Source organism: Lipophrys pholis (assembly GCF_963383615.2).
Source record: "Lipophrys pholis genome assembly, chromosome: 8".
Taxonomy (NCBI): Eukaryota; Metazoa; Chordata; class Actinopteri; order Blenniiformes; family Blenniidae; genus Lipophrys; species Lipophrys pholis.
Window position 1 is genome coordinate 7050437 of NC_137630.1, and position 27248 is coordinate 7077684.

At 44.1% G+C, this 27248-nt stretch overlaps 3 protein-coding genes across 7 annotated transcripts; all 3 read left to right on the plus strand.

Moving 5' to 3' along the window:
• Positions 1–248: 248 nt before the first annotated feature.
• LOC308113337 (keratin, type II cytoskeletal cochleal-like) lies at positions 249–4491 on the plus strand. 5 transcript variants are annotated; one of them, XM_080469550.1, is made up of 9 exons: positions 249–986; positions 1883–2091; positions 2192–2252; positions 2381–2476; positions 2567–2731; positions 2820–2945; positions 3047–3267; positions 3364–3422; positions 3560–4491. In XM_080469550.1, the coding sequence occupies exons 1-9, from the start codon at positions 441–443 to the stop codon at positions 3814–3816; spliced, it is 1740 nt and encodes a 579-aa protein (XP_080325676.1). In that variant the 5' UTR covers positions 249–440; the 3' UTR covers positions 3817–4491. The 5 variants fall into 5 exon arrangements, with proteins under 5 accessions (XP_080325676.1, XP_080325677.1, XP_080325678.1 ...); XM_080469551.1 differs by having other exon boundaries at positions 3566–4491; XM_080469552.1 differs by having other exon boundaries at positions 3584–4491.
• A 7647-nt stretch (positions 4492–12138) lies between these two features.
• LOC308113340 (keratin, type II cytoskeletal cochleal-like) lies at positions 12139–16550 on the plus strand. The gene is made up of 9 exons (XM_080469557.1): positions 12139–12747; positions 14010–14218; positions 14318–14378; positions 14507–14602; positions 14693–14857; positions 14946–15071; positions 15173–15393; positions 15490–15548; positions 15686–16550. The coding sequence occupies exons 1-9, from the start codon at positions 12286–12288 to the stop codon at positions 15874–15876; spliced, it is 1590 nt and encodes a 529-aa protein (XP_080325683.1). The 5' UTR covers positions 12139–12285; the 3' UTR covers positions 15877–16550.
• Positions 16551–22772: 6222 nt separating this feature from the next.
• On the plus strand, positions 22773–27248 carry LOC308113339 (keratin, type II cytoskeletal cochleal-like). Its single transcript, XM_080469556.1, has 9 exons — positions 22773–23632; positions 24896–25104; positions 25204–25264; positions 25393–25488; positions 25579–25743; positions 25832–25957; positions 26059–26279; positions 26375–26433; positions 26571–27248. The coding sequence occupies exons 1-9, from the start codon at positions 23123–23125 to the stop codon at positions 26789–26791; spliced, it is 1668 nt and encodes a 555-aa protein (XP_080325682.1). The 5' UTR covers positions 22773–23122; the 3' UTR covers positions 26792–27248.

Consider the following 27248-nt stretch of genomic DNA (forward strand, 5'->3'; position numbering starts at 1 on the left):
ATAAGAGAAGAAAACCAGTGAAAGGGAATTATGCAGGTGCATGCTCAGCCTTCAATCATTTCAGATATTGCGCAGCTAATCAATGAATCAATCAAAAAGATTTGCCGAAATGTCAAAGTGCCTGTGGTTCCATTCCTCTGGGAGCATCTGGGTGTGTTAAGCCTGGATCGCTCGACGAAGGCTTTACCTGTCTGACAGGCTGAACGGCTCCAGGATATCCCACCTGCCTTCAGCTGCACCCTCCAGGATGCAGGCGATTGGAGGATGGCTGGACGGGCGGTGGGGCGGAGGTTGGGCTTGGAGGCGGATAAAAGTCCATCTCGGACGCAGAGAAGACACTTAGAGGGACTCTCCTCTTAGTGTGTGCCACTGCTCTGCCAAACCTCTCTCTGTCACCCCTGACTTCTCTCTGAATCCTTCCTTTCCAAAAGATACTAAACATGTCTCGGCTGAGCTTGAGCGGAGGCGGTGGTGGAATGTCAAAAAGCTTCAGCTCCAGATCTGCCTATGTGGGATCATCCGGTAGATCTAGCGGTGGAGCCGGAGGTGGCGGAAGCTTCAGGATTTCCACTGTTGGCGGTAGTGGAGGTGGTGGAGGATTTGGGAGCTTTGGTGGTGGCCGCAGCGGTGGCTCCATCAGGAGCAGTAGTTACAGTGTGAGTGGCTCTGCTTATGGTGGTGGTGGTGGTGGTGGTGGTGGTGGTGGTGGTTACAGTTTTGGTTCTGGTGGAGGAGGTTTTGGTGCTGGTGGAGGAGGTTTTGGTGCTGGTGGAGGAGGTTTTGGGGCTGGTGGAGGAGGTTTTGGGGCTGGTGGAGGAGGTTTTGGGGGCGCTGGAGGTCTCATGCCCATCCAAAATGTAACAGTCAACCAGGGCCTGTTGTCACCAATGAACCTTGAGATTGACAGCAACATCCAGGTTGTCCGTACCCAAGAAAAGGAGCAGATCAAAACTCTGAACAACCGCTTCGCCAGCTTCATTGACAAGGTAAGGAGTCCCTTTCCTTTGGTTATAGAAACTGTTATTTCTGAGGCTCGTATCCAACAATACTCAAAACACATGTTGAATGTGGAAACATGATGTGATGCAAAACAAATGTCTACATAATTTGGAATGTTTGCATGTAATTAACATTTATTAGGAATTCTGTTAACAAGGGGAGACAATATTTCAAGGTTACAAGGCACTTGACATTTGACAAGAAAACCTAAAAATGAAAATTGTTTGCTCAGGCAGAAAGCCAACGACACTTTTCATAGGAAAATGCCCAGTTAGGTTTGTCCTCCGTATGTATATGACACACCTCATCAGCCACTGCCATGACAGATAGAGGTGTTGAGGGATAACTGAGGCAGGTTCACTCAATAAAAGTATGCATGCACCCTGCAGGCAAGGGAACACAAATGTCTTGTGTTCCGGGGAGGGGCAAGGCGTGGGTGTGGCTCTATATATTATTGCCCACTGTGGAGAAAGTCATTTCAAATATTGTGCATTTTAAAAAGAAGCGATGAAACAATGGAGAACACTTTAGCAAAGTTGAATATGAATATAACTGCTCTGAAGAGCTGCATGTTGCAGGAGCTGGCAAAAAAAAAAAAAAGAATTGCACAAACAGCTCTTCTATGGGAAGTGTTTTACAGAGGGTGTGGCACCTTAAACAAAAAGCTAAATGCCATTTTATTCTCCAGCCGCAACATACACAAGGAGGTGTTTTTCATAAAATCTGTGTTCCTCACCATAGAGTGATTAAATAAAACCACTTGTGTGATCCAGGTATGATGGGTCAGATGACTTGAGTACTACGATTGGTTAGAAATACCTACTCCAATATCTCTGTCTTAACGGTAGCAGAACTAAACTTTGTGACTTCCTGTGTCGTCTAGGTGCGCTTCCTGGAACAGCAGAACAAAATGCTGGAGACCAAGTGGAGCCTGCTGCAGGAGCAGACCACCACCCGCTCCAACATCGACGCCATGTTCGAGGCCTACATCGCCAACCTGCGCAGACAGCTGGATGGGCTCGGTAACGAGAAGGTCAAGCTGGAGGGAGAGCTAAGGAACATGCAGGGCCTGGTCGAGGACTTCAAAAACAAGTGAGTTCAAGCAGGCCGAGTCACTAGACGCAAAAGGGTCTTTGGCAGAAATTGATCCCATAGTCAATTCTTTCAACTCATTCTCCACTCTTTCTACCAGATATGAAGATGAAATTAACAAGCGCGCTACAGCGGAGAATGAGTTTGTGGTTCTTAAAAAGGTGAGAGAGAAGATTTGTCAACACACAGCCAGCCCTTCTCCGATAATGACATTAACAATACACAATGCAAAATTATTTTCTCCATGGCCCTTCACCATTGACCACACAACTTTGTTCTCCTCTAACAGGATGTCGATGCTGCCTACATGAACAAAATTGAGTTGGAGGCTAAGGTTGATGCTCTTCAAGATGAAATCAACTTCCTCAGAGCAATCTATGAGGCGGTAAGGACAAGCTCGTGTAGGAACAATTTCCCCACACATCTTTCAGCCTTGCAATGCTAATTTGACAAACAACCGATGCTCTTCATGCAGGAACTGAATGAGCTTCAGGGACAGATCAAGGACACCTCAGCCATTGTTACGATGGACAACTCCCGCAGTCTGGACATGGATGCCGTTATTGCTGAGGTTAAGGCTCAGTATGAAGACATCGCCAACCAGAGTAAGAGCCAAGCAGAGAGCTGGTACCAGCAGAAAGTAAGTAGAGAACGTCTCTTATGTCAAACAAAGGTGAAATGGTTAGTGGACATTTCCAACAGGTGTCTCTCCTGTGTTCTTCCTTCAGTTCCAGGAGCTGCAGGCGTCTGCAGGCTCAGCTGGAGACGACATCCGCATGACCAAGACCGAGATTGCTGAACTCAACCGCATGATCGCCCGCCTTCAGAATGAGATCGAGGCAGTCAAGGGACAGGTAACAAAATGTGCCCATGTGGTCAAAGTGAGTCTCGTCATTGTGTGGTGACGTGAAGAAATGTCCGATCAAAAACTTCCTTGGCCTTTCTGCCCTTCCAGCGCGCCAGCCTGGAGGCTCAAATCGCAGAGGCTGAGGAGCGCGGTGAAATGGCTGTGAAGGACGCCAAGCTTCGCATCAGGGACTTGGAAGAAGCCCTTCAGAGAGCGAAACAGGAAATGGCCAAACAGGTCCGCGAGTACCAAGAGCTCATGAATGTCAAGCTGGCTCTGGACATTGAGATTGCCACCTACAGAAAGCTTCTGGAAGGAGAGGAGGACAGGTAAAAGATTTTTTTAATCATGTTCGAGTGGATATTGCCTTTTTCAATGACCTCATCCATCAATAAATTAATTGGGGTTTTTCCATTTCATTGTAGACTTGCCTGCGGTGGTCCAAGTGCCACAGTCCACATTCAGAGCTCGACCAGCAGCTACGGTAAATATCAACATGTCTTTACAGCTTGGTCAAGAACTTAAATGAAGAATAAGAGTATTATTGTGATAAATATGGAATACTACACAAGGAGTTAAATTTCTGGCATTGCTTCTGAAAATGTTTCAATTCTTCAACAGGTGCAGGAGGAGGAGGAGGAGGAGGTGGTTTTGGCATGAGTGGAGGAGGAGGAGGAGGTTTTGGCATGAGTGGAGGAGGAGGAGGAGGTTTTGGCATGAGTGGAGGAGGAGGAGGAAGTTATGGCATGAGTGGAGGAGGAGGAGGAAGTTATGGCATGAGTGGAGGAGGAGGAGGAAGTTATGGCATGAGCATGGGCGGCGGTGGTGGTGCTATCAGCAGCAAGTCCTATTCGTCCAGCTACTCAAGCCGTCGTTGATCAAATCAGCAGCCCAGAATCTCAACCACTCTTCTTTTCCATCATTTTTCTCTCCTCCTACATTCCCAAGTTTCTGTCAATTCCACCACCTCTCTCACCACAAACACAGAGCAGTCCCACAAACATTTTGCATTTCACCACTCACAGCCAGCAGATACATGTAATGGTACACTTCCCTGAGAGTCAGAGCTCACTTCGAAAAACAAGCAAAGGCAGAGCAACTGTTTGGCCAATAACAACGAGCAGAGAGTGAGTCAGTCCTCTTTTCCTCTGATCAGTCAGCCTGGCTGTTTCTCAAGGACTGGAAGTGCTGTTTAATAGACAAGAAGATACTTGTAGTGTCATGACAGAGAATTCTTCCAGAACAATGACATTTGCACATGAAATGAAAACGACAGTAGTTTTGCACAGTAAGAGGAGTCCGTCTATGTCAAACACTCACATGCAGCCACACTTTGAACTCCTCTTTCCTGCTGCTTCTTTTCTGTTGCTTTACATCAGTCCATTTGTTGTGCAGTTTTACATCGTCAAAGCAGCCTTCGTTGTTCACTTTCACCCTCTATTCACCACAGAACTGAACAATAAGGCTGACTGAGTCCATCATAAATCAGAAACAGGTTTATTGTGAATTTGTATCATCAACACATCTGAAATAAATCTGCGTTTTCAAATGCATTTTGTCTTATTGATCGTTCTTAATGTGTCTGGTGGAACTTTTGAGCATGTTTGATTAGATTCGCATTTTAGGATATCAGAATGGAAAAGAGCTCCGTCAGATCCTTCTCAACATCTTTTTTAAATGTCATATGGAGAAACTCATTGACAGCCAAATACTATGAGCAGCCTAGACTATTTCACAATAAACCGCACCACAAGAAAGTCAGGATCAAAAACAAAGGATAAATATCAAATAAGTTTTCTTCAGAAGGTCTGCTTGCCTAGTCGTTCTTTTTAACATAGAGGTTACCTTTTTGTCATGCCTCCATAATACAGAACTTTAGCCAATGTTCTTGTTTCTCTCCATGTGAAATGCATGATTCCAGTAACTGAGCCAGATTTCCTCATCACTTTATTTACCTTGAGTTTAAGCAGCTGGCAGCTGGTGATAAATTTCTTAGGTAGGGCTCTTCATTATTATCCAATTTCAGCCAATGGTAAGTTCATGTAAGTGAAGTACATTTATAAACCACATTAAAACAATCTTGTCTTTTTTGGATTGAGAGGCCCCCAGCGATGAAATATTATCGTTCTTGTTGGGATTTATGGTTGGTTATTAGCATTAAATTTCTGTAAGTAATAGATTACTGAAAGTAATAAATCACTGGAAGCAATTTATGAAAATTTTTAATTATTAATCGAAGTAAACAGGCATTTACTCATTAACAACTCCTAAAGTAATTGAGTAATTACCTAAAAATGAATAAATTATCAAAAATTATTTATTAATGAAAAATTATTAATTTGCATAAATTTGTTATTTATGTATTAATAATAAATTGGGGCACCACCAGATAAAGTGGAAATAGCCAATACCAAAACATCAGTCTCGTTTGTAAAAAGTTTATTTAAGTTAGTTAATATTTCTGCGTAAAAATATAACAATATTAAATAAAAGGGATGGTGTGAGATCCGAGCACAGACTGTTACAAACCAGTGAATTGTCAACAATACACAATAATCACCAAGAAGTGTTCAATTCAGCTAACAGGCGTTTATTAACAAAATGTATTTATTCAGAAATTATTCATAAATCAACACATTCAAGTAGCAAATGACATCTAACACGGAGATCTAATCCATTAAACAGCAAACACTATGTACCGTATTTTCACGACTATAAGGCGCACATAAAAGTCTTAGATTTTCTTCAAAATGTGCGGCGCGCCCTATGGTGCAGTGCGCCGTATGTGTGTGTTGTTGTTGTAAAGCGGACGTAGTCGTGAACACCATGAGAACGTTAAAGGGGGAAGTGTGGGCGTGGATTGTATATAAATGAACGGGTATGTGCGTTATGCAGAACATCGTTGTTTTAACAACCCTAAAAATGGCGAAGAGACACGCTTATGAAGCACAGTTTAAACTGAAGGCCATCAGCTACGCGGAGGAACATGGAAATCGAGCAGCCGCGAGAGAATTTAAGATTAATGAATCGATGGTTCGCAAGTGGAGGAAGCTGGAAAACGAGCTCCGACAGGTGAAGAAGACGCAGCTGAGTTTCCGCGGACATAAGGCGAGGTGGCCCGAGTTGGAGGAAAGACTCGAGCAGTGGATCATCGCACAAAGAACGAGCGGGAGAAGCGTTTCGACGGTCACCATTCGACTAAAAGCAGTAACGCCAGCAGAAGAAATGAAAATTGAACATTTCCGCTGGACATCGGTGTGAACCGGCCGTTCAAAGTAAGGCTGCGAGCGGCGTGGGAGCGATGGATGACCGATGGAGACCACAGTTTCACTAAGAGTGGAAGGCAGCGCCGGGCGAGTTACGCCACAATTTGCAAATGGATTGTAGATGCTTGGGCTAGCGTGTCTGCTGGCACTGTTGTTCGAGCTTTCGCAAAAGCCGGCATCATTTCCAAGGAGCCGCACGGCACGGAAAGTGACTCTGACAGTGAAGAAAATAAACCTGGTATGTTTGATGGAGATTTAGCGCAGCTGTTCAATTCAGAAAAAGAGGATGAGGAGTTCGATGGGTTTGATTGATGACGATTACAGGTAAAAAAAAATGTTAGTACTTTGTAATCAATATTTAAATAAAGCACAACCAAACTCAGTTTTGCTCCCGCTCTATTTTTAAAGACGCACACTTGTATGACCGGACACCATGAGAACGTTAAAGGGGGAAGTGTGGGCATGGAACCCGCGCCCTATGAGCAGGTGCGCCTTATGTGTGTGTTAAATGCAGTAATGGCACACATAACTGAGACTGCGCCTTTTAGTACGGTGCGCCTTTTGGTCGTGAAAATACGGTACAAAGAGTGTGTGTGTGTGTGTGTGTGTGGGGGGGGGGTCTGGAATGACGAGGGTGATGGGTGTAATGACCTCGAACGTCCACCAGGTGGGGGCAGACGTCAGCGGGTCAATGCAATGTCCGTGACGACCACTAGGGGCGTGCGGCGGCGCGCAGAGGGAGAGCGCAATGGCTTGATGCATCCACCAGGTGGACGTCAAGAGGGACTGCGATGAACCACGCGACCAGTCGAAGCGTTTGACTCGCTCTTTCTGGGGACGCGGCGGTTGCTTAGCAGCCAGATAAACAAGACGTCCGTCGAGCGCGCATGCGCGAGGGCAGTCTCGGATCGAGGCAGTCTACCAAGGGTGTAACGAACGGGTGGTTCCGGTGGCCCGGTTCTGAGAGCCGGGGTTCTAAGTGGATGTCGGGACATGCAGTTAGAACTCTGGTGATCGAGGCAGAAGTGGTCTTGCAACAGATAACAGTTGGTTGCTACATGTAGCCGTGTGTGTCTGTGACCTTATCTGATCAGATAACAGGGGCGCATGGCTGCGGGCAGATCCGGGTTAGTAGAAGAAGGGGGGGGGAGGGGGGGGGGGGGAGAGAGGGGGAAGATAAGAGAAAGACAGAGAATTCTGGCGACGCTCGGTTCTGAACCCTGGTTCCTCCACACAGCACTTCCAGTGGACTGGCGCTCACTTGGACCTCTGGTTCTGAGTTGGAAAACCCGATTCCCGGACTTGGTTGGTGCGCGTGAACGCGCGTACACAAACATATGAGATGCTGCGGCCTTCTCAGCGGCACATTGAAACACATTGCATGTTAGCTTCAAGCTAATCTAATCATCTGCCCAGACAAAAGCTCTTACTGTTCGGTTCTGCCGGTGTTGGACAGCACCGGCCGTGGTGCTGTGCGGTTCTGTGAGGCTGCGGTAACTGGTTGTTACCGGGTCTGAATTCAGCATCCTGAATTCAGAGGCCTGGCTTCAGCTGCAGTCCTGCAGCTGAGAGGAGGAGAGGAGACTCTGGCTCGAGTCTCCAGAATCCCCCAAAAAAGGAAAAAGGAAACCGAATTAGTCCAAACTGCGTCCTGCTCGTCCAGCGGGCTGGCGTTGGTTCTGTCCTTTGGACCTACTTGGTGCCCTCTTTACCGTACCGAGGTAGCAGAGACGTGTGTCTCTCTCGGCGGTCGGATTGAGAAGCAGAGAGAGTTGGTCGGAAAAGCTTCACCAAGCTTGAATTTCGGACCCCTGTGGTGTTCGAGTCGGGTTCGACCATCACCATTGGTTGTCAACCTGGGGGGTTGGAAAACCTCCTGGGGTCTCTGGCTCCTTCCCTGCTGTTTTATGGCCTGTTCATTGTTGCTGGTGTTTCTCCTCTGTCAGAAAATGCTTGGAGGAGTTCAATGGAATCTTCGGCCCAACATTCTTCTAAATAGCTGGCGAATAGAGAGTACTTATTAAGATGACTCTTTTATTAACATACTTGTAAACAAATACAAGAAAATGCTTAATTGAAATGACAGTGAGTCGGAGTTTGGGAAAAACAAAAGATATATCAGCTATATTTTCTGGGTTTTTTCCCCCTTGTCCTGTTTGGCAGCTTGGGCAAACAATATGATGTGGTTGAGAGCATTCCAGAGTCAGAACAGTTTTTGCTCTTGCAACAGGAAGAGACCTGGAGTCTCCTTCTGTTGCTGCCTTTATTAGAAGTTGGCATGGCTGCTGTACATGACCGAGGGGGAACGCTCAAAGAGAGAGAGAGAAGAGAGAAGATTGAGGGGAGTGGGGGGGGAATACAATACCCTAATATTATTTACAGTTATCACACTGATCCAAATACTTTCCAACTGTTGTTAGATTAAACCAGCCTGAGCAGCTCTATCCAGACAGTTACATGATTTTCAAGCAGGAACATAAATTAACAAAGAAGCAACAACAAAAGAAGAACATGACTTTGATAGTTGAACAAACGATGGCAGAAAACAAACATCAGCAGCAGCACATCTCATTGATGAGGAGCGCTGCTGATGTGTCAGGTATATTTTCAATCAACAGATCGATAAACACATCAATCCATCAAAACATCACATCCATCTTAGTCCAGGATAGTAGCAATGGTAAATGGATTTTCACTTATATAGCACTTTTCAACTGCTTGAACAGCCCCACAGCACTTTACCTTGTTAATCACATTCACACACGCACGCACTCACGCACGCACGCACAAACACACTCACCTACTTTAAAGACGTCAGTCCAGTTTGTAAAAATTTCCGGAGACCCGGAGCGCGGCAGCAGGGGCCAACCCGCCCCACCGGGGGAAGGGGCTAGAGGGAGGACCCACCCCCAGCGCCGCAGCGGGCACCCCCACCGGAAAGGGGGAGGCCCCGCACCCCCAGGGCCCGGACGACCCGCCCCCAACCCCCCCCCCCAGCCGACAGCCCAGCCGGGGCCCGACGCCCAGCCCCCCCACCACACCCCAGCGGGCCCAACCCCGGCCCAGAGCAGGGCTACATGGTGTATTTAATTATTGGAGACCATGTGGACTCAAATTGTGTCAAATGATTTTTCCTACCAGCAGACATTCTCTCCAATGTGATGTGGTCTAGAAGTAAGTTTTTAAATAACTTTATATTCAGATTACTTTTGGATTTCCAGTTCATGAGGATCGCCTTTTTTGCGACGCTTAGGGAAACCAGGAGCATGCAGGACTCATTTTTTTCTCTTTTAATTTCTGTGAGATCTCCTAACAAGCAAAGTGAAGGTGAGACTGGAATAGGGTGGCCCAGGCATAACGATAAATCTTCACAAATCTTTTGCCAGAACGTTTGGACTGTCGTACACAGCCAAAGTGCGTGTAAATAGGTATCGGGGAGATCACCTGTGCAGTTTGAACATATGTTAGTGGGAGTGAGCCCCATCTTGAACATCCTTTGTCCTGTGTAATGAACTCTGTGAAGGACCTTGTATTGTATGAGCTGTATATTGGGGTTTTTGCTCATTTTGAATGTATTTGTACAGATTTCTGACCAAAATGTTGGGTCTCTGTTGATGTTGAGATCTTCTTCCCATTTGAAGGTGGGAAGGGATAATGAGATATTTGAACCTGACAGGATTGAGATAATTTTAGAAAGAGGTTTAGGTGCTGAGATCTTCTTGAGATTTGTCACTGTCTGAGGTAAGTTCAGGTTAATCTGTTCTAGTTTGAACTTAGTTTGTATTATTGACTTAAGCTGAAGATATTCCAGATAGTTGTTTTGACTGATGCCATATGTTTCTATTAGCTCATTAAATGGAATAAAAGAGTTATTGGAGATAAGTTGTTCTAAGTGTCTTATTCCTTTATTTTGCCATCTTGGGAAGTTTATTGGTTTCTTTCTTTGCAGGATGTCGGGATTGTTCCAGATGGGTGTGAGTTTGCAGGGAATGAGTGAAGATCCATTCATTTTAAGAAATTCCCACCAAGCTGTTAGAGATGTGTTTATATTGATGCTTTTAAAGCAGCTGTGCTTTTTAATGACATGACTGAAGAAGGAAGATCTCTGACTTGGAGATCTTCACAGAATGTTTTTTCAACGTCTAGCCAGCCTTCATCTAAGGGTTTCTGATTGATCCATTTTACAACATAAAGTAGTTTATTGGCCAGATAATAATTATAAAAATTTGGGAGTTCTAAGCCACCTTGGTCCTTGGTGTTCTGTAGTGTTTTTAAACTTATACGTGATGGTTTATTTTTCCACAAGAATTTTGAGACATGAGAATCAAGAGTGTTAAACCAGGTTTTTGGTGGTTTTGCACGGATCATTGAGAAGATGTAGTTAATTTTAGGCAAGACCATCATTTTGATTGTTGCTACTCTCCCCATAAGTGAAATTGGGAGTGTCCTCCATCGAGTGAGGTCCTCCTCTATTGCTTTAATAAGGGGGGTGTAGTTTAAGTGTACCAAGTCTGAGAGTTTGGCTGAGACGTTAATGCCGAGATATTTGATGTTCCCTGGTTTTAGTGGGGTGTTAGGTGTGTGCTGAAATGTAGAGTTGATAGGCAAGACGACTGATTTGTTCCAATTTATAGAATATTCTGAGATTGAGGAGAATCTGTCTATTAACCCTATTGTTTCTGGAAGAGAGGTCTGTGCGTTTTGCAGGAAAATTAGCACATCATCTGCATAGAGACATATTTTATGTGTTACATTTGCTGTTCGTAGCACCTTGACTTTTAAATTGTTGCTACCAAATAAAATCTGTCAAATTATAAGTATACCTAGTAATAAAGAAACAGGGGGCTAGAGCTAAGATACAGAGCAGTGAACAGATACATGAACAAATCAGTTAATACAATAAGTGAAATTGAGCAGCTACAGAATCAACCAAAGGCCCGTCTGAATAAAAACGTTTTAAACTGCCTCGTAAAAGTATCACAGGAAGTTGACTGATCTGTAGAGGAAGAGCACTCCACAGCTTTGTACTTGGTTTGTGAGACTCCCAGTAGTTTTTGGTGGCAAAGGCCTAATAAGCCTGTAAGTGCAGTGCAAAAGAGTGTTCACCAGGTTACTGCTAAGACCAGAGAGATGGTGAGTTGACGGTGAACATTTTGCAAGCGTTAACATATTTTCCGATAAAAATCATTATATGGAAAATCAGTCTTAGAAATACACGGTGGATGACTGTAGTCTGATGCTAATGAATATAGTTCACAGACAGGAGAAAGCTGAACGCTTTGTTTTATTTGGGTGTGTCTTAAATGTGCTCTTCTTTAGAAGCAATGGCAAAACAAAGACAAGGAAGCCAACACCTGTATACTCAAATTGTTAAGATAGTTGGGGTTGTTTTTCCCGCAGCAATAAGCAGTTCAAGTTCTGTTAGAAGAAGAGATCAAGTCTCACTTTTTTTTTTAACTTCTTGTCATCTTAGAGTCACTGATGCATGTAACATTGTAGGAAATCACGCCGTCGGAAAATAAAACAACACATATGAAGTAAACCATTGAAAAATGAAGTCCGATAACAAGTTGCATTTAAAGAGGCCGTATGAACATGTAAGATGTTGTAATTGCAGACTGCAATAAGATTTTTATTTTCAAAAAAGTGAATTAGCAAGTGCCAGTCCACACCCATCAAAAAGTGCATTATAATCAAGTAATATATACTTTGCCAACATGTCTTGCCTTCAATCCCACTTCTGCTTATGATGCAATTTCTCTGCGAGCATCTGGGTGTGTAAAGTCCAGATCGGTTTACAAAGGCTTTACCGCGACCTGTCTGACAGGCTGAACTGCTCCAAGACAGCCCACCTGGCTTTAGCTACACCCTGGAGGATACAGATGATTGGAGGATGCTTGAAAAGGAGAGGCTGGGCTTACTTGGCCCTCTGCCACAGGTAGAAACAGATAAAAGTCCATCTCAGATGCAGAGGAGTGACTTAAAGGGACTCTCCTCTTAGTGTGTGCCACTGCTCTGCCAAACCTCGCTCTGTCACCTCGGACTTCTCTCTGAATCCTTCCTTTCCAAAAGGCACTAGACATGTCTTCTTCCCGAATGAGCGTTGGTGGAGGAGGTGGAAGGTCTTCTTCACGATCTTACTCCTCCAGATCTTATACATCGGGACCGTCATATAGCATGTCAGTATCCACCAAATCTGGTGGTGGTGGTTTTGGTAGCGGTGGCAGCTTCTACCGGGCAGGTGGTGGCAGCATGGGCTTTGGAGCTGGCAGCATGGGCTTTGGAGGCAGTGGCTCCGTCAGGAGCAGCAATTCCTATAACGTCAGTAGCAGTGGTGGATATGGTGGTGGCGGCGGTGGTTATGGTGCCAGTTTCGGTGCTGGCGGCGCTGGAGGTTACATGCCCATCCAAAATGTAACAGTCAACCAGGGCCTGCTGTCACCAATGAACCTTCAGATTGACAGCAACATCCAGGTTGTCCGTACCCAAGAAAAGGAGCAGATCAAAACTCTGAACAACCGCTTCGCCAGCTTCATTGACAAGGTAAGGAGTCCTTTCTCTTCTGTTTATTAACATTGTTTGTCTTGAAGATTTTAAGGGAACGATAAAAATGTCCCATTGATTTGTACGTTGTCCTTGACATATTGTCTACCTCAAAAAATGAAACACTTCCTTTAAAAAGTCTATGAGCTCATTAATACTTCAAAGTATCAATTGAAACCTCTATATAAAGAGCAGTATCCTATGGTTCATTGTAATTTCAAGCTACTGAGCATAAAATCATTCATACAGACATGACTGGGTCAGTTGTTTTAGACTGAAGTATTGACACATCTATTTTCGAACAACATTCTCAAAGCGAAAATATTTTTATTCCCAATAAAAACTCTTTTTGACAGAAGCCCTTTCTTAAGCTGTCCTCATGTAGATTAAGAGGCAGGAAATACTCGAGTGACCGTATCCAGTGACCGCTGGCTGTCAAGGAAAGAGAGATCAGGTTATCACCTGCTCCCATGGTAGCGAAGGCCTGCTAACATTCTCTTCAATAATTTTGATGCGACTTCGTCAATGTGATGTGGGATATGTGGTTAGAGAGATACATGTTTGAAACTACTTTTTTTTTTTCCAGGCAGAGTGTGTATCAAAATGGTCAGTTTGCTTTTCCCATAGTGTGTATGTAATAAATCCTATCAACCACTGCCCAGACCTGTTGCATTAATCAGTGAGAGGCAGGCAGGTTTGCTCAGTGAAAGCATCCTAGAGGTGTGGGAGCACAAATGTCAGGTATTCAGGGGTGGGGCGAGACATAGGTGTGGCACCGTGCACTACGCCTTCAAAATAACTCATTCAAAGTCATATGTCAATAATATAACTCGATCATAATGAAATTCATTATTGAACAAAACTGGAGCTCTTGATGTTAAACTCATGTGTCAAGTAGAGTATAGTTTTGCTATGCAAAGAGCCCAGGTACTGAGGTGTATGGATCCTCACCTGAGAGGTAACTTATTGCATGTGCTGGATAAACAGAATTTTTAATACAGGTGCTCTTGTTTTGGAGAATCAGACTTAAGTTTAATTTTGGATTACTTGGGGAAACTTGGATAAAGGAAACAGAAATCTTGCTACCTCATGGCTGAAATACACATGCACGTTCTGATGAGCAACACGTCGGGAGGCATTGAATAGCTAGGATAGGATAGTTCAGTCAGTGGTATACAGTCGGATGATTTCAGTACTAAGATTCGTCAGAAATACTCCCAACGGTAGCAGAACTAAACTTTGTGACTTCCTGTGTCATCTAGGTGCGCTTCCTGGAACAGCAGAACAAAATGCTGGAGACCAAGTGGAGCCTGATGCAGGAGCAGACCACCACCCGCTCCAACATCGACGCCATGTTCGAGGCCTACATCGCCAACCTGCGCAGACAGCTGGATGGGCTCGGTAATGAGAGGGTCAAGCTGGAGGGAGAGCTAAGGAACATGCAGGGCCTGGTCGAGGACTTCAAAAACAAGTGAGTTCAAGCAGGCCGAGTCACTAGACTCAAAAGGTCTTTGGCAGAAATTGATCCCATAGTCAATTCTTTCAACTCATTCTCCACTCTTTCTACCAGATATGAAGATGAAATTAACAAGCGCGCTACAGCGGAGAATGAGTTTGTGGTTCTTAAAAAGGTGAGAGAGAGGATTTGTCAACACACAGCCAGCCCTTCTCCGATAATGACATTAACAATACACAATGCAAAATTATTTTCTCCATGGCCCTTCACCATTGACCACACAACTTTGTTCTCCTCTAACAGGATGTCGATGCTGCCTACATGAACAAAATTGAGTTGGAGGCTATGGTTGATGCTCTTCAAGATGAAATCAACTTCCTCAGAGCAATCTATGAGGCGGTAAGGACAAGCATGTGTAGGAACAATTTTCCCACACATCTTTCAGCCTTGCAATGCTAATTTGACAAACAACCGATGCTCTTCATGCAGGAACTGAATGAGCTTCAGGGACAGATCAAGGACACCTCAGCCATTGTTACGATGGACAACTCCCGCAATCTGGACATGGATTCCGTTATTGCTGAGGTTAAGGCTCAGTATGAAGACATCGCCAACCAGAGTAAGAGCCAAGCAGAGAGCTGGTACCAGCAGAAAGTAAGTAGAGAACGTCTCTTATGTCAAACAAAGGTGAAATGGTTAGTGGACATTTCCAACAGGTGTCTCTCCTGTGTTCTTCCTTCAGTTCCAGGAGCTGCAGGCGTCTGCAGGCTCAGCTGGAGACGACATCCGCATGACCAAGACCGAGATTGCTGAACTCAACCGCATGATCGCCCGCCTTCAGAATGAGATCGAGGCAGTCAAGGGACAGGTAACAAAATGTGCCCATGTGGTCAAAGTGAGTCTCGTCATTGTGTGGTGACGTGAAGAAATGTCCGATCTAAAACTTCCTTGGCCTTTCTGCCCTTCCAGCGCGCCAACCTGGAGGCTCAAATCGCCGAGGCTGAGGAGCGCGGTGAAATGGCTGTGAAGGACGCCAAGCTTCGCATCAGGGACTTGGAAGGAGCCCTTCAGAGAGCGAAACAGGAAATGGCCAAACAGGTCCGCGAGTACCAAGAGCTCATGAATGTCAAGCTGGCTCTGGACATTGAGATTGCCACCTACAGAAAGCTTCTGGAAGGAGAGGAGGACAGGTAAAAGATTTTTTTAATCATATTCGAGTGGATATTGCCTTTTTCAATGACCTCATCCATCAATAAACTAATTGGGGTTTTTCCATTTCATTGTAGACTTGCCTGCGGTGGTCCAAGTGCCACAGTCCACGTTCAGAGCTCGACCAGCAGCTACGGTAAATATCAACATGTCTTTACAGCTTGGTCAAGAACTTAAATGAAGAATAAGAGTATTATTGTGATAAATATGGAATACTACACAAGGAGTTAAATTTCTGGCATTGCTTCTGAAAATGTTTCAATTCTTCAACAGGTGCAGGAGGAGGAGGAGGAGGAAGTGGTTTTGGCATGAGTGGAGGAGGTGGTTATGGCATGAGTGGAGGAGGAGGAGGAGGTTATGGCATGAGTGGAGGAGGAGGAGGAAGTTATGGCATGAGCATGGGCGGCGGTGGTGGTGCTATCAGCAGCAAGTCCTATTCGTCCAGCTACTCAAGCCGTCGTTGATCAAATCAGCAGCCCAGAATCTCAACCACTCTTCTTTTCCATCATTTTTCTCTCCTCCTACATTCCCAAGTTTCTGTCAATTCCACCACCTCTCTCACCACAAACACAGAGCAGTCCCACAAACATTTTGCATTTGACCACTCACAGCCAGCAGATACATGTAATGGTACACTTCCCTGAGAGTCAGAGCTCACTTCAAAAAACAAGCAAAGGCAGAGCAACTGTTTGGCCAATAACAACGAGCAGAGAGTGAGTCAGTCCTCTTTTCCTCTGATCAGTCAGCCTGGCTGTTTTTCAAGTACTGGAAGTGCTGTTTAATAGACAAGAAGATACTTGTAGTGTCATGACAGAGAATTCTTCCAGAACATTGACATTTGCACATGAAATGAAAACGACAGTAGTTTTGCACAGTAAGAGGAGTCCGTCTATGTCAAACACTCACATGCAGCCACACTTTGAACTCCTCTTTCCTGCTGCTTCTTTTCTGTTGCTTTACATCAGTCCATTTGTTGTGCAGTTTTACATCGTCAAAGCAGCCTTCGTTGTTCACTTTCACCATCTGTTCACCACAGAACTGAACAATAAGGCTGACTGAGTCCATCATAAATCAGAAACAGGTTTATTGTGAATTGGTATCATCAACACATCTGAAATAAATCTGCGTTTCAAATGCATTTTGTCTTATTGATCGTTCTTAATGTGTCTGGTGGAACTTTTGAGCATGTTTGATTAGATTCGCATTTTAGGATATCAGAATGGAAAAGAGCTCCGTCAGATCCTTCTCAACATCTTTTTTAAATGTCCTATGGAGAAACTTATTGACAGCCAAATACCATGAGCAGCCTAGACTATTTTCACAATAAACCGCACCACAAGAAAGTCAGGATCAAAAACAACAGATAAATATCAAATAAGTTTTCTTCAAGTCGTTGAAGCTTGCCAAGTCGTTCTTTTTAACATAGAGGTTACCTTTAGCCAATGTTCTTGTTTCTCTCCATGTGAAATGCATGATTCCAGTCACTGAGCCAGATTTCCTCATCACTTTATTTACCTTGAGTTTAAGCAGCTGGCAGCTGGTGATAAATTTCTTAGGTGGGGCTCTTCATTATTATCCAATTTCAGCCAATGGTAAGTTCATGTAAGTGAAGTACATTTATAAACCACATTAAAACAATCTTGTCTTTTTTGGATTGAGAGGCCCCCAGCGATGAAATATTATCGTTCTTGTTGGGATTTATGGTTGGTTATTAGCATTAAATTACTGTAAGTAATAGATTACTGAAAGTAATAAATCACTGGAAGCAATTTTTGAAAAATTTTAATTATTAATCGAAGTAAACAGTCATTTACTCATTAACAACTACTAAAGTAATTGAGTAATTACCTAAAAATGAATAAATTATCTAAAATAATTTATTAATGAAAAATTATTAATTTGCATAAATTTGTTATTTATGTATTAATAATAAATTGGGGCACCACCAGATAAAGTGGAAATAGCCAATACCAAAATATCAGTCTCGTTTGTAAAAAGTTTATTTAAGTTAGTTAATATTTCTGCGTAAAAATATAACAATATTAAATAAAAGGGAAGGTGTGAGATCCGAGCACAGACTGTTACAAACCAGTGAATTGTCAACAATACACAATAATCACCAAGAAGCGTTCAATTCAGCTAACAGGCGTTTATTAACAAAATGTATTAATTCGGAAATAATTCAGAAATCATCTCATAAATCCACACATTCAAGTAGCAAATGACATCTAACACGGAGATCTAATCTATTAAACAGCAAACACTATGTACAAAGAGTGTGTGTGTGTGTGTGGGGGGGGGGTCTGGAATGACAAGGGTGATGGGTGTAATGACTTCGAACGTCCACCAGGTGGAGGCAGACGTCGGCGGGTCAATGTGAGTGGATGTGATGACCTCGAACGTCCACCAGGTGGAAGCAGACGTCGGCGGGTCAATGCAGTGACCGTGACGACCACTAGGGGCGTGCGGCGGCGCGCAGAGGGAGAGCGCATTGGCTTGATGCATCCACCAGGTGGACGTCATGAGGGATTGTGATGAACCACGCGACCAGTCGAAGCGTTTGACTCGCTCTTTCTGGGGACGCGGCGGTTGCTTAGCAGCCAGATAAACAAGACGTCCGTCGAGTGCGCATGCGCGAGGGCAGTCTCGGAGCGAGGCAGTCTACCGAGGGTGTAACGAACGGGCGGTTCCGGTGGCCCGGTTCTGAGAGCCGGGGTTCTAAGTGGATGTCGGGACATGCAGTTAGAACTCTGGTGATCGAGGCAGAAGTGGTCTTGTAACAGATAACAGTTGGTTGCTACATGTAGCCGTGTGTGTCTGTGACCTTATCTGATCAGATAACAGGGGCGCATGGCTGCGGGCAGATCCGGGTTAGTAGAAGAAGGGGGGGGGGGGTGGGATGAGAGAGGGGGAAGATAAGAGAAAGACAGAGAATTCTGGCGACGCTCGGTTCTGAACCCTGGTTCCTCCACACAGCACTTCCAGTGGACTGGCGCTCACTTGGACCTCTGGTTCTGAGTTGGAAAACCCGATTCCCGGACTTGGTTGGTGCGCGTGAACGCGCGTACACAAACATATGAGATGCTGCGGCCTTCTCAGCGGCACATTGAAACACATTGCATGTTAGCTTCAAGCTAATCTAATCATCTGCCCAGACAAAAGCTCTTACTGTTCGGTTCTGCTGTGTTCGACAGCACCGGCCGTGGTGCTGTGCGGTTCTGTGAGGCTGCGGTAACTGGGTGTTACCGGGTCTGAATTCAGCATCCTGAATTCAGAGGCCTGGCTTCAGCTGCAGTCCTGCAGCTGAGAGGAGGAGAGGAGACTCTGGCTCGAGTCTCCAGAATCCCCCAAAAAAGGAAAAAGGAAACAGAATTAGTCCAAACTGCGTCCTGCTCGTCCAGCGGGCTGGCGTTGGTTCTGTCCTTTGGACCTACTTGGTGCCCTCTTTACCGTACCGAGGTAGCAGAGACGTGTGTCTCTCTCGGCGGTCGGATTGAGAAGCAGAGAGAGTTGGTTGGAAAAGCTTCACCAAGCTTGAATTTCGGACCCCTGTGGTGTTCGAGTCGGGTTCGACCATCACCATTGGTTGTCAACCTGGGGGGTTGGAAAACCTCCTGGGGTCTCTGGCTCCTTCCCTGCTGTTTTATGGCCTGTTCATTGTTGCTGGTGTTTCTCCTCTGTCAGAAAATGCTTGGAGGAGTTCAATGGAATCTTCGGCCCAACATTCTTCTAAATAGCTGGCGAATAGAGAGTACTTATTAAGATGACTCTTTTATTAACATACTTGTAAACAAATACAAGAAAATGCTTAATTGAAATGACAGTGAGTCGGAGTTTGGGAAAAACAAAAGATATATCAGCTATATTTTCGGGTTTTTTTCCCCTTGTCCTGTTTGGCAGCTTGGGCAAACAATATGATGTGGTTGAGAGCATTCCGGAGTCAGAACAGTTTTTGCTCTTGCAACAGGAAGAGACCTGGAGTCTCCTTCTGTTGCTGCCTTTATTAGAAGTTGGCATGGCTGCTGTACATGACCGAGGGGGAACGCTCAAAGAGAGAGAGAGAAGAGAGAAGATTGAGGGGAGTGGGGGGGAAATACAATACCCTAATATTATTTACAGTTATCACACTGATCCAAATACTTTCCAACTGTTGTTAGATTAAACCAGCCTGAGCAGCTCTATCCAGACAGTTACATGATTTTCAAGCAGGAACATAAATTAACAAAGAAGCAACAACAAAAGAGGAACATGACTTTGATAGTTGAACAAACGATGGCAGAAAACAAACATCAGCAGCAGCACATCTCATTGATGAGGAGCGCTGCTGATGTGTCAGGTATATTTTCAATCAACAGATCGATAAACACATCAATCCATCAAAACATCACATCCATCTTAGTCCAGGATAGTAGCAATGGTAAATGGATTTTCACTTATATAGCACTTTTCAACTGCTTGAACAGTCCCACAGCACTTTACCTTGTTAATCACATTCACACACGCATGCACGCACGCACACACTCACCTATTTTAAAGACGTCAGTCCAGTTTGTAAAATTTCAAACTGTCATTGTTGAGCACATGTCCAAATAAAATACACTGAGGCCTCATGTCTCCTCCATTTCTTTCAACTTTAATAAACTCTTCAACATAAGTGTGTTTAGACCACCCGCAGGCTGTCGCAGGGAGAGTGAAGCTTGTTGCTTGTTTTTCTGTCTTCCTCTGGTCAGCGCAGGTTAACTAAACAGTCACGGGGGTCATGATTTGCTGGGGGAGAGGAGGCCGACGAGGGACACAGAGCGAGAGTGAGAGACAGAGAAGCACATGAGATAAACGCTGCACAGCAAATTGAATTCTGTAATTATTTTGTAGCAACGATTGTGGAACGCCATTGAGGCAGTTGGAGGGGAACAGCACATAAGAACTGTGGAACATTGCTTGCCGGAACTTTGTTTCTGAGCTTGGCATGGTTCTGTATTTCTGTTGTTTTTCTATATATATGCATGTGTATATGTTGTATACAGATATAGTTACATCGGTGTACATATGTGTTTGCACATATGTTTGAAATATGAAATGCTTGGAATGAATAAAAAATAATAATGACTTGATACATGCTCGATATGATTTTTTTAAGAGAAACCAAAGAAAATATGTCAAACTGTCATCATTTCTGTGTTACTAATACATTTTTTGTTTGTTTGTTTTAATTGTCAGACCCCTTTCAGAACAATTTGAAATCAGTATTTTTGGATTGGGCCCCATATTAAAATGAATTGGACACCCCTGGTAAAGTTTGTCTTCTCCTGTGCGTTGTTTGTGTCATGTGCTCCATATAAACCATCCAACTTCAATATTGGAATATGAATTACATTCAAAAGGTCTTAGCTAGAAAAGTCTGACTGACTGTCAGTGTGGATTACAAGTACAAGTAAGTATAACATTTTGCTACTTTGAGTGAATAATTGGCAGCAATCCTACATTTAATGAACTAAACATTTGGAACAATACAAGCTCCCACATGGTTAAAGCAGGGCTACAAAATGATTTTCTCCTTTCCTCCCTCTCTCCCTCTCCTGTCTACAGTTTCTTAACCAGCACTGCAATACAACTTCTTCAAGAACAATAAAGGAATTACTTTGAGTTTTTACCAATAGTTTGCATTCTTGTGCAACACTGCCACCCACTGACGTATCCTACAATGTTCAACAAACTTCTTCCTGCTTCAGAAAATTATACTTTTTTTTCAACAGGGGGCGAAGCAGCAATTACACAGAACAGTATTGAGTATATGAATTGCGTATTTGGTTTCAAAATAACAAGGTTCATTCAAGTAGTTTGAATATTATTTTGTCCAGTTCATTGGCATCTGTAGAATTTAAAACATGTGCCCAGCTTTGAATATTCACAACTAACCAGATGCACCAGATCTAGAAGAATATCAATGCAGTGTCAAGAGGGAGGCAAGAATTTTTAAGCTGTGGCAAAAAAATGTCAGATGTTTATATAATGAATTTAATGAGTTATCACAGATTGATGACGAATAGTATGTAGCTACCTGCTACAAAAGGGCACGGGCTGCCAGTTCCAAACTCAGACAGACAAAATGAATCTCGTGCAATGTCAAGCATTCAAGGTTTAATGTAAAACCGTTCATGTTAGGAATTAGTGACCATATAGCGTGATCGTTTATAGAAGTATGGTAACACTAGGTAGGGCATTATCTTCAAGTCAGCATCTCAACTATAATAGTACTGAGCTTTCCTTATATTTTCAATTCTTAATAGATTGTTAATCAGTTTTAACCCATTTTCTCATTTCCTCGTGACTCCTGGCTTTATCTCGTGCTGCATTCAATGCAGTCGGACAAATGGTAATACCTTGACTTTTAAATTGTTGCTACCAAATAAAATCTGTCAAATTATAAGTATACCTAGTAATAAAGAAACAGGGGGCTAGAGCTAAGATACAGAGCAGTGAACACATACATGAACAAATCAGTTAATACAATGAGTGAAATTGAGCAGCTACAGAATCAACCAAAGGCCCGTCTGAATAAAAACGTTTTAAACTGCCTCGTAAAAGTATCACAGGAAGTTGACTGATCTGTAGAGGAAGAGCACTCCACAGCTTTGTACTTGGTTTGTGAGACTCCCAGTAGTTTTTGGTGGCAAAGGCCTAATAAGCCTGTAAGTGCAGTGCAAAAGAGTGTTCACCAGGTTACTGCTAAGACCAGAGAGATGGTGAGTTGACGGTGAACATTTTGCAAGCGTTAACATATTTTCCGATAAAAATCATTAAATGGAAAATCAGTCTTAGAAATACACGGTGGATGACTGTAGTCTGATGCTAATGAATATAGTTCACAGACAGGAGAAAGCTGAACGCCACAAAGGAATGCATCAATATTTGTTTTATTTGGGTGTGTCTTAAACGTGCTCTTCTTTAGAAGCAATGGCAAAACAAAGACAAGGAAGCCAACACCTGTATACTCAAATTGTTAAGATAGTTGGGGTTGTTTTTCCCGCAGCAATAAGCAGTTCAATTTCTGTTAGAAGAAGAGCTCAAGTCTCACTTTTTTTTTAACTTCTTGTCATCTTAGAGTCACTGATGCATGTGACATTGTAGGAAATCACGCCGTCGGAAAATATAACGACACATATGAAGTAAACCATTGAAAAATGAAGTCCGATAACAAGTTGCATTTAAAGAGGCCGTATGAACATGTAAGATGTTGTAATTGCAGACTGCAATAAGATTTTTATTTTCAAAAAAGTGAATTAGCAAGTGCAAGTCCACACCCATCAAAAAGTGCACTATAATCAAGTAATATATACTTTGCCAACATGTCTTGCCTTCCATCCCACTTCTGCTTATGATGCAATTTCTCTGCGAGCATCTGGGTGTGTAAAGTCCAGATCGGTTTACAAAGGCTTTACCGCGACCTGTCTGACAGGCTGAACTGCTCCAAGACAGCCCACCTGGCTTTAGCTACACCCTGGAGGATACAGATGATTGGAGGATGCTTGAAAAGGAGAGGCTGGGCTTACTTGGCCCTCTGCCACAGGTAGGAACAGATAAAAGTCCATCCCAGATGCAGAGGAGTGACTTAAAGGGACTCTCCTCTTAGTGTGTGCCACTGCTCTGCCAAACCTCGCTCTGTCACCTCGGACTTCTCTCTGAATCCTTCCTTTCCAAAAGGCACTAGACATGTCTTCTTCCCGAATGAGCGTTGGTGGAGGAGGTGGAAGGTCTTCATCAAGATCTTACTCCTCCAGATCTTATACATCGGGACCGTCATATAGCATGTCAGTATCCACCAAATCTGGTGGTGGTGGTTTTGGTAGCGGTGGCAGCGTCTACCGGGCAGGTGGCGGTGGCGGTGGCATGGGCTTTGGAGCTGGCAGCATGGGCTTTGGAGGTGGCAGCATGGGCTTTGGAGGTGGCAGCATGGGCTTTGGAGGTGGTGGCTCCGTCAGGAGCAGCAGTTCCTATAAAGTCAGTAGCAGTGGTGGATATGGTGGTGGCGGCGGTGGTTATGGTGCCAGTTTCGGTGGTGGCGGAGCTGGAGGTTACATGCCCATCCAAAATGTAACAGTCAACCAGGGCCTGCTGTCACCAATGAACCTTCAGATTGACAGCAACATCCAGGTTGTCCGTACCCAAGAAAAGGAGCAGATCAAAACTCTGAACAACCGCTTCGCCAGCTTCATTGACAAGGTAAGGAGTCCTTTCTCTTCTGTTTATTAACATTGTTTGTCTTGAAGATTTTAAGGGAACGATAAAAATGTCCCATTGATTTGTACGTTGTCCTTGACATATTGTCTACCTCAAAAAATGAAACACTTCCTTTAAAAAGTCTATGAGCTCATTAATACTTCAAAGTATCAATTGAAATCTCTATATGAAGAGCAGTATCCTCTGGTTCATTGTAATTTCAAGCTACTGAGCATAAAATCATTCATACAGACATGACTGGGTCAGTTGTTTTAGACTGAAGTATTGACACATCTATTTTCGAACAACATTCTCAAAGCGAAATTATTTTTATTCCCAATAAAAACTCTTTTTGACAGAAGCCCTTTCTTAAGCTGTCCTCATGTAGATTAAGAGGCAGGAAATACTCGAGTGACCGTATCCGGTGACCGCTGGCTGTCAAGGAAAGAGAGATCAGGTTATCACCTGCTCCCATGGTAGCGAAGGCCTGCTAACATTCTCTTCATTAATTTTGACGCAACTTCGTCAATGTGATGTGGGATATGTGGTTAGAGAGATACATGTTTGAAAATACTTTTTTTTTTTTCCAGGCAGAGTGTGTATCAAAATGGTCAGTTTGCTTTTCCCATAGTGTGTATGTAATAAATCCGATCAGTCACTGCCCAGACCTGTTGCATTAATCAGTGAGAGGCAGGCAGGTTTGCTCAGTGAAAGCATCCTAGAGGTGTGGGAGCACAAATGTCAGGTATTCAGGGGTGGGGCGAGACATAGGTGTGGCACCGTGCACTACGCCTTCAAAATAACTCATTCAAAGTCATATGTCAATAATATAACTCGATCATAATGAATTTCAATATTGAACAAAACTTGAGCTCTTAATGTTAAACTCATGTGTCAAGTAGAGTATAGTTTTGCTATGCAAAGAGCCCAGGTACTGAGGTGTATGGATCCTCACCTGAGAGGTAACTTATTGCATGTGCTGGATAAACAGAATTTTTAATACAGGTGCTCTTGTTTTGGAGAATCAGACTTAAGTTTAATTTTGGATTACTTGGGGAAACTTGGATAAAGGAAACAGAAATCTTGCTACCTCATGGCTGAAATACACATGCACGTTCTGATGAGCAACACATCGGGAGGCATTGAATAGCTAGGATAGGATAGTTCAGTCAGTGGTGTACAGTCGGATGATTTCAGGACTAAGATTCGTCAGAAATACTCCCAACGGTAGCAGAACTAAACTTTGTGACTTCCTGTGTCGTCTAGGTGCGCTTCCTGGAACAGCAGAACAAAATGCTGGAGACCAAGTGGAGCCTGATGCAGGAGCAGACCACCACCCGCTCCAACATCGACGCCATGTTCGAGGCCTACATCGCCAACCTGCGCAGACAGCTGGATGGGCTCGGTAATGAGAGGGTCAAGCTGGAGGGAGAGCTAAGGAACATGCAGGGCCTGGTCGAGGACTTCAAAAACAAGTGAGTTCAAGCAGGCCGAGTCACTAGACTCAAAAGGTCTTTGGCAGAAATTGATCCCATAGTCAATTCTTTCAACTCATTCTCCACTCTTTCTACCAGATATGAAGATGAAATTAACAAGCGCGCTACAGCGGAGAATGAGTTTGTGGTTCTTAAAAAGGTGAGAGAGAGGATTTGTCAACACACAGCCAGCCCTTCTCCGATAATGACATTAACAATGCACAATGCAAAATTATTTTTTCCATGGCCCTTCACCATTGACCACACAACTTTGTTCTCCTCTAACAGGATGTCGACGCTGCCTACATGAACAAAATTGAGTTGGAGGCTAAGGTTGATGCTCTTCAAGATGAAATCAACTTCCTCAGAGCAATCTATGAGGCGGTAAGGACAAGCTTGTGTAGGAACAATTTCCCCACACATCTTTCAGCCTTGCAATGCTAATTTGACAAACAACCGATGCTCTTCATGCAGGAACTGAATGAGCTTCAGGGACAGATCAAGGACACCTCAGCCATTGTTACGATGGACAACTCCCGCAATCTGGACATGGATGCCGTTATTGCTGAGGTTAAGGCTCAGTATGAAGACATCGCCAACCAGAGTAAGAGCCAAGCAGAGAGCTGGTACCAGCAGAAAGTAAGTAGAGAACGTCTCTTATGTCAAACAAAGGTGAAATGGTTAGTGGACATTTCCAACAGGTGTCTCTCCTGTCTTCTTCCTTCAGTTCCAGGAGCTGCAGGCATCTGCAGGCTCAGCTGGAGACGACATCCGCATGACCAAGACCGAGATTGCCGAACTGAACCGCATGATCGCCCGCCTTCAGAATGAGATCGAGGCAGTCAAGGGACAGGTAACAAAATGTGCCCATGTGGTCAAAGTGAGTCTCGTCATTGTATGGTGACGTGAAGAAATGTCCGATCTTAAACTTCCTTGGCCTTTCTGCCCTTCCAGCGCGCCAACCTGGAGGCTCAAATCGCCGAGGCTGAGGAGCGCGGTGAAATGGCTGTGAAGGACGCCAAGCTTCGCATCAGGGACTTGGAAGAAGCCCTTCAGAGAGCGAAACAGGAAATGGCCAAACAGGTCCGCGAGTACCAAGAGCTCATGAATGTCAAGCTGGCTCTGGACATTGAGATTGCCACCTACAGAAAGCTTCTGGAAGGAGAGGAGGACAGGTAAAAGATTGTCTCTCTGAATCCAAATGGATATTGTCTTTTTCAATGACCTCATCCATCAATAAACTAATTGGGGTTTTTCCATTTCATTGTAGACTTGCCAGCGGTGGTCCAAGTGCCACAGTCCACGTTCAGACCTCGACCAGCAGCTACGGTAAATATCAACATGTCTTTTCAGCTTGGTCAAGAACTTAAATGAAGAATAACAGTGTTATTGTGATAAATATGGAATACTACACAAGGAGTTAAATTTCTGGCATTGCTTCTGAAAATGTTTCAATTCTTCAACAGGTGCAGGAGGAGGAGGAGGAGGAAGTGGTTTTAGCATGAGTGGAGGAGGTGGAGGAGGTTTTGGCATGAGTGGAGGAGGTGGTTATGGCATGAGTGGAGGAGGAGGAGGAGGTTATGGCATGAGTGGAGGAGGAGGAGGAAGTTATGGCATGAGCATGGGCGGCGGTGGTGGTGCTATCAGCAGCAAGTCCTATTCGTCCAGCTACTCAAGCCGTCGTTGATCAAATCAGCAGCCCAGAATCTCAACCACTCTTCTTTTCCATCATTTTTCTCTCCTCCTACATTCCCAAGTTTCTGTCAATTCCAACACCTCTCTCACCACAAACACAGAGCAGTCCCACAAACATTTTGCATTTGACCACTCACAGCCAGCAGATACATGTAATGGTACACTTCCCTGAGAGTCAGAGCTCACTTCGAAAAACAAGCAAAGGCAGAGCAACTGTTTGGCCAATAACAACGAGCAGAGAGTGAGTCAGTCCTCTTTTCCTCTGATCAGTTACAGTCGTGTTGCACACTTCCAGGTGGTGTCATCTCCACGTCAGACATTTTTATAGTGCCTTTGATGTTGTGTGTCTTCTGTTGGTTTCATTATAAATGTTTTCTGTGCAGTTCGACATCTTTGCAGCAGTTCTTTGTACCATCAAAACATTTGGAATAAATGTGTGATCAAATGCA

Coding starts and splice junctions, on each gene's coding strand:
- LOC308113337 (XM_080469550.1), top strand. CDS start 441: ATGTCTCGGCTGAGCTTGAGCGGAGGCGGTGGTGGAATGTCAAAAAGC. Junction 2,253..2,380: donor AGTTTGTGGTTCTTAAAAAG/GTGAGAGAGAAG, acceptor CTCCTCTAACAG/GATGTCGATGCTGCCTACAT. Junction 2,946..3,046: donor TCGAGGCAGTCAAGGGACAG/GTAACAAAATGT, acceptor CTGCCCTTCCAG/CGCGCCAGCCTGGAGGCTCA.
- LOC308113339 (XM_080469556.1), top strand. CDS start 23,123: ATGTCTTCTTCCCGAATGAGCGTTGGTGGAGGAGGTGGAAGGTCTTCA. Junction 23,633..24,895: donor TCGCCAGCTTCATTGACAAG/GTAAGGAGTCCT, acceptor TGTGTCGTCTAG/GTGCGCTTCCTGGAACAGCA. Junction 25,489..25,578: donor TCAGAGCAATCTATGAGGCG/GTAAGGACAAGC, acceptor CTCTTCATGCAG/GAACTGAATGAGCTTCAGGG.
- LOC308113340 (XM_080469557.1), top strand. CDS start 12,286: ATGTCTTCTTCCCGAATGAGCGTTGGTGGAGGAGGTGGAAGGTCTTCT. Junction 14,379..14,506: donor AGTTTGTGGTTCTTAAAAAG/GTGAGAGAGAGG, acceptor CTCCTCTAACAG/GATGTCGATGCTGCCTACAT. Junction 15,394..15,489: donor CTGGAAGGAGAGGAGGACAG/GTAAAAGATTTT, acceptor ATTTCATTGTAG/ACTTGCCTGCGGTGGTCCAA.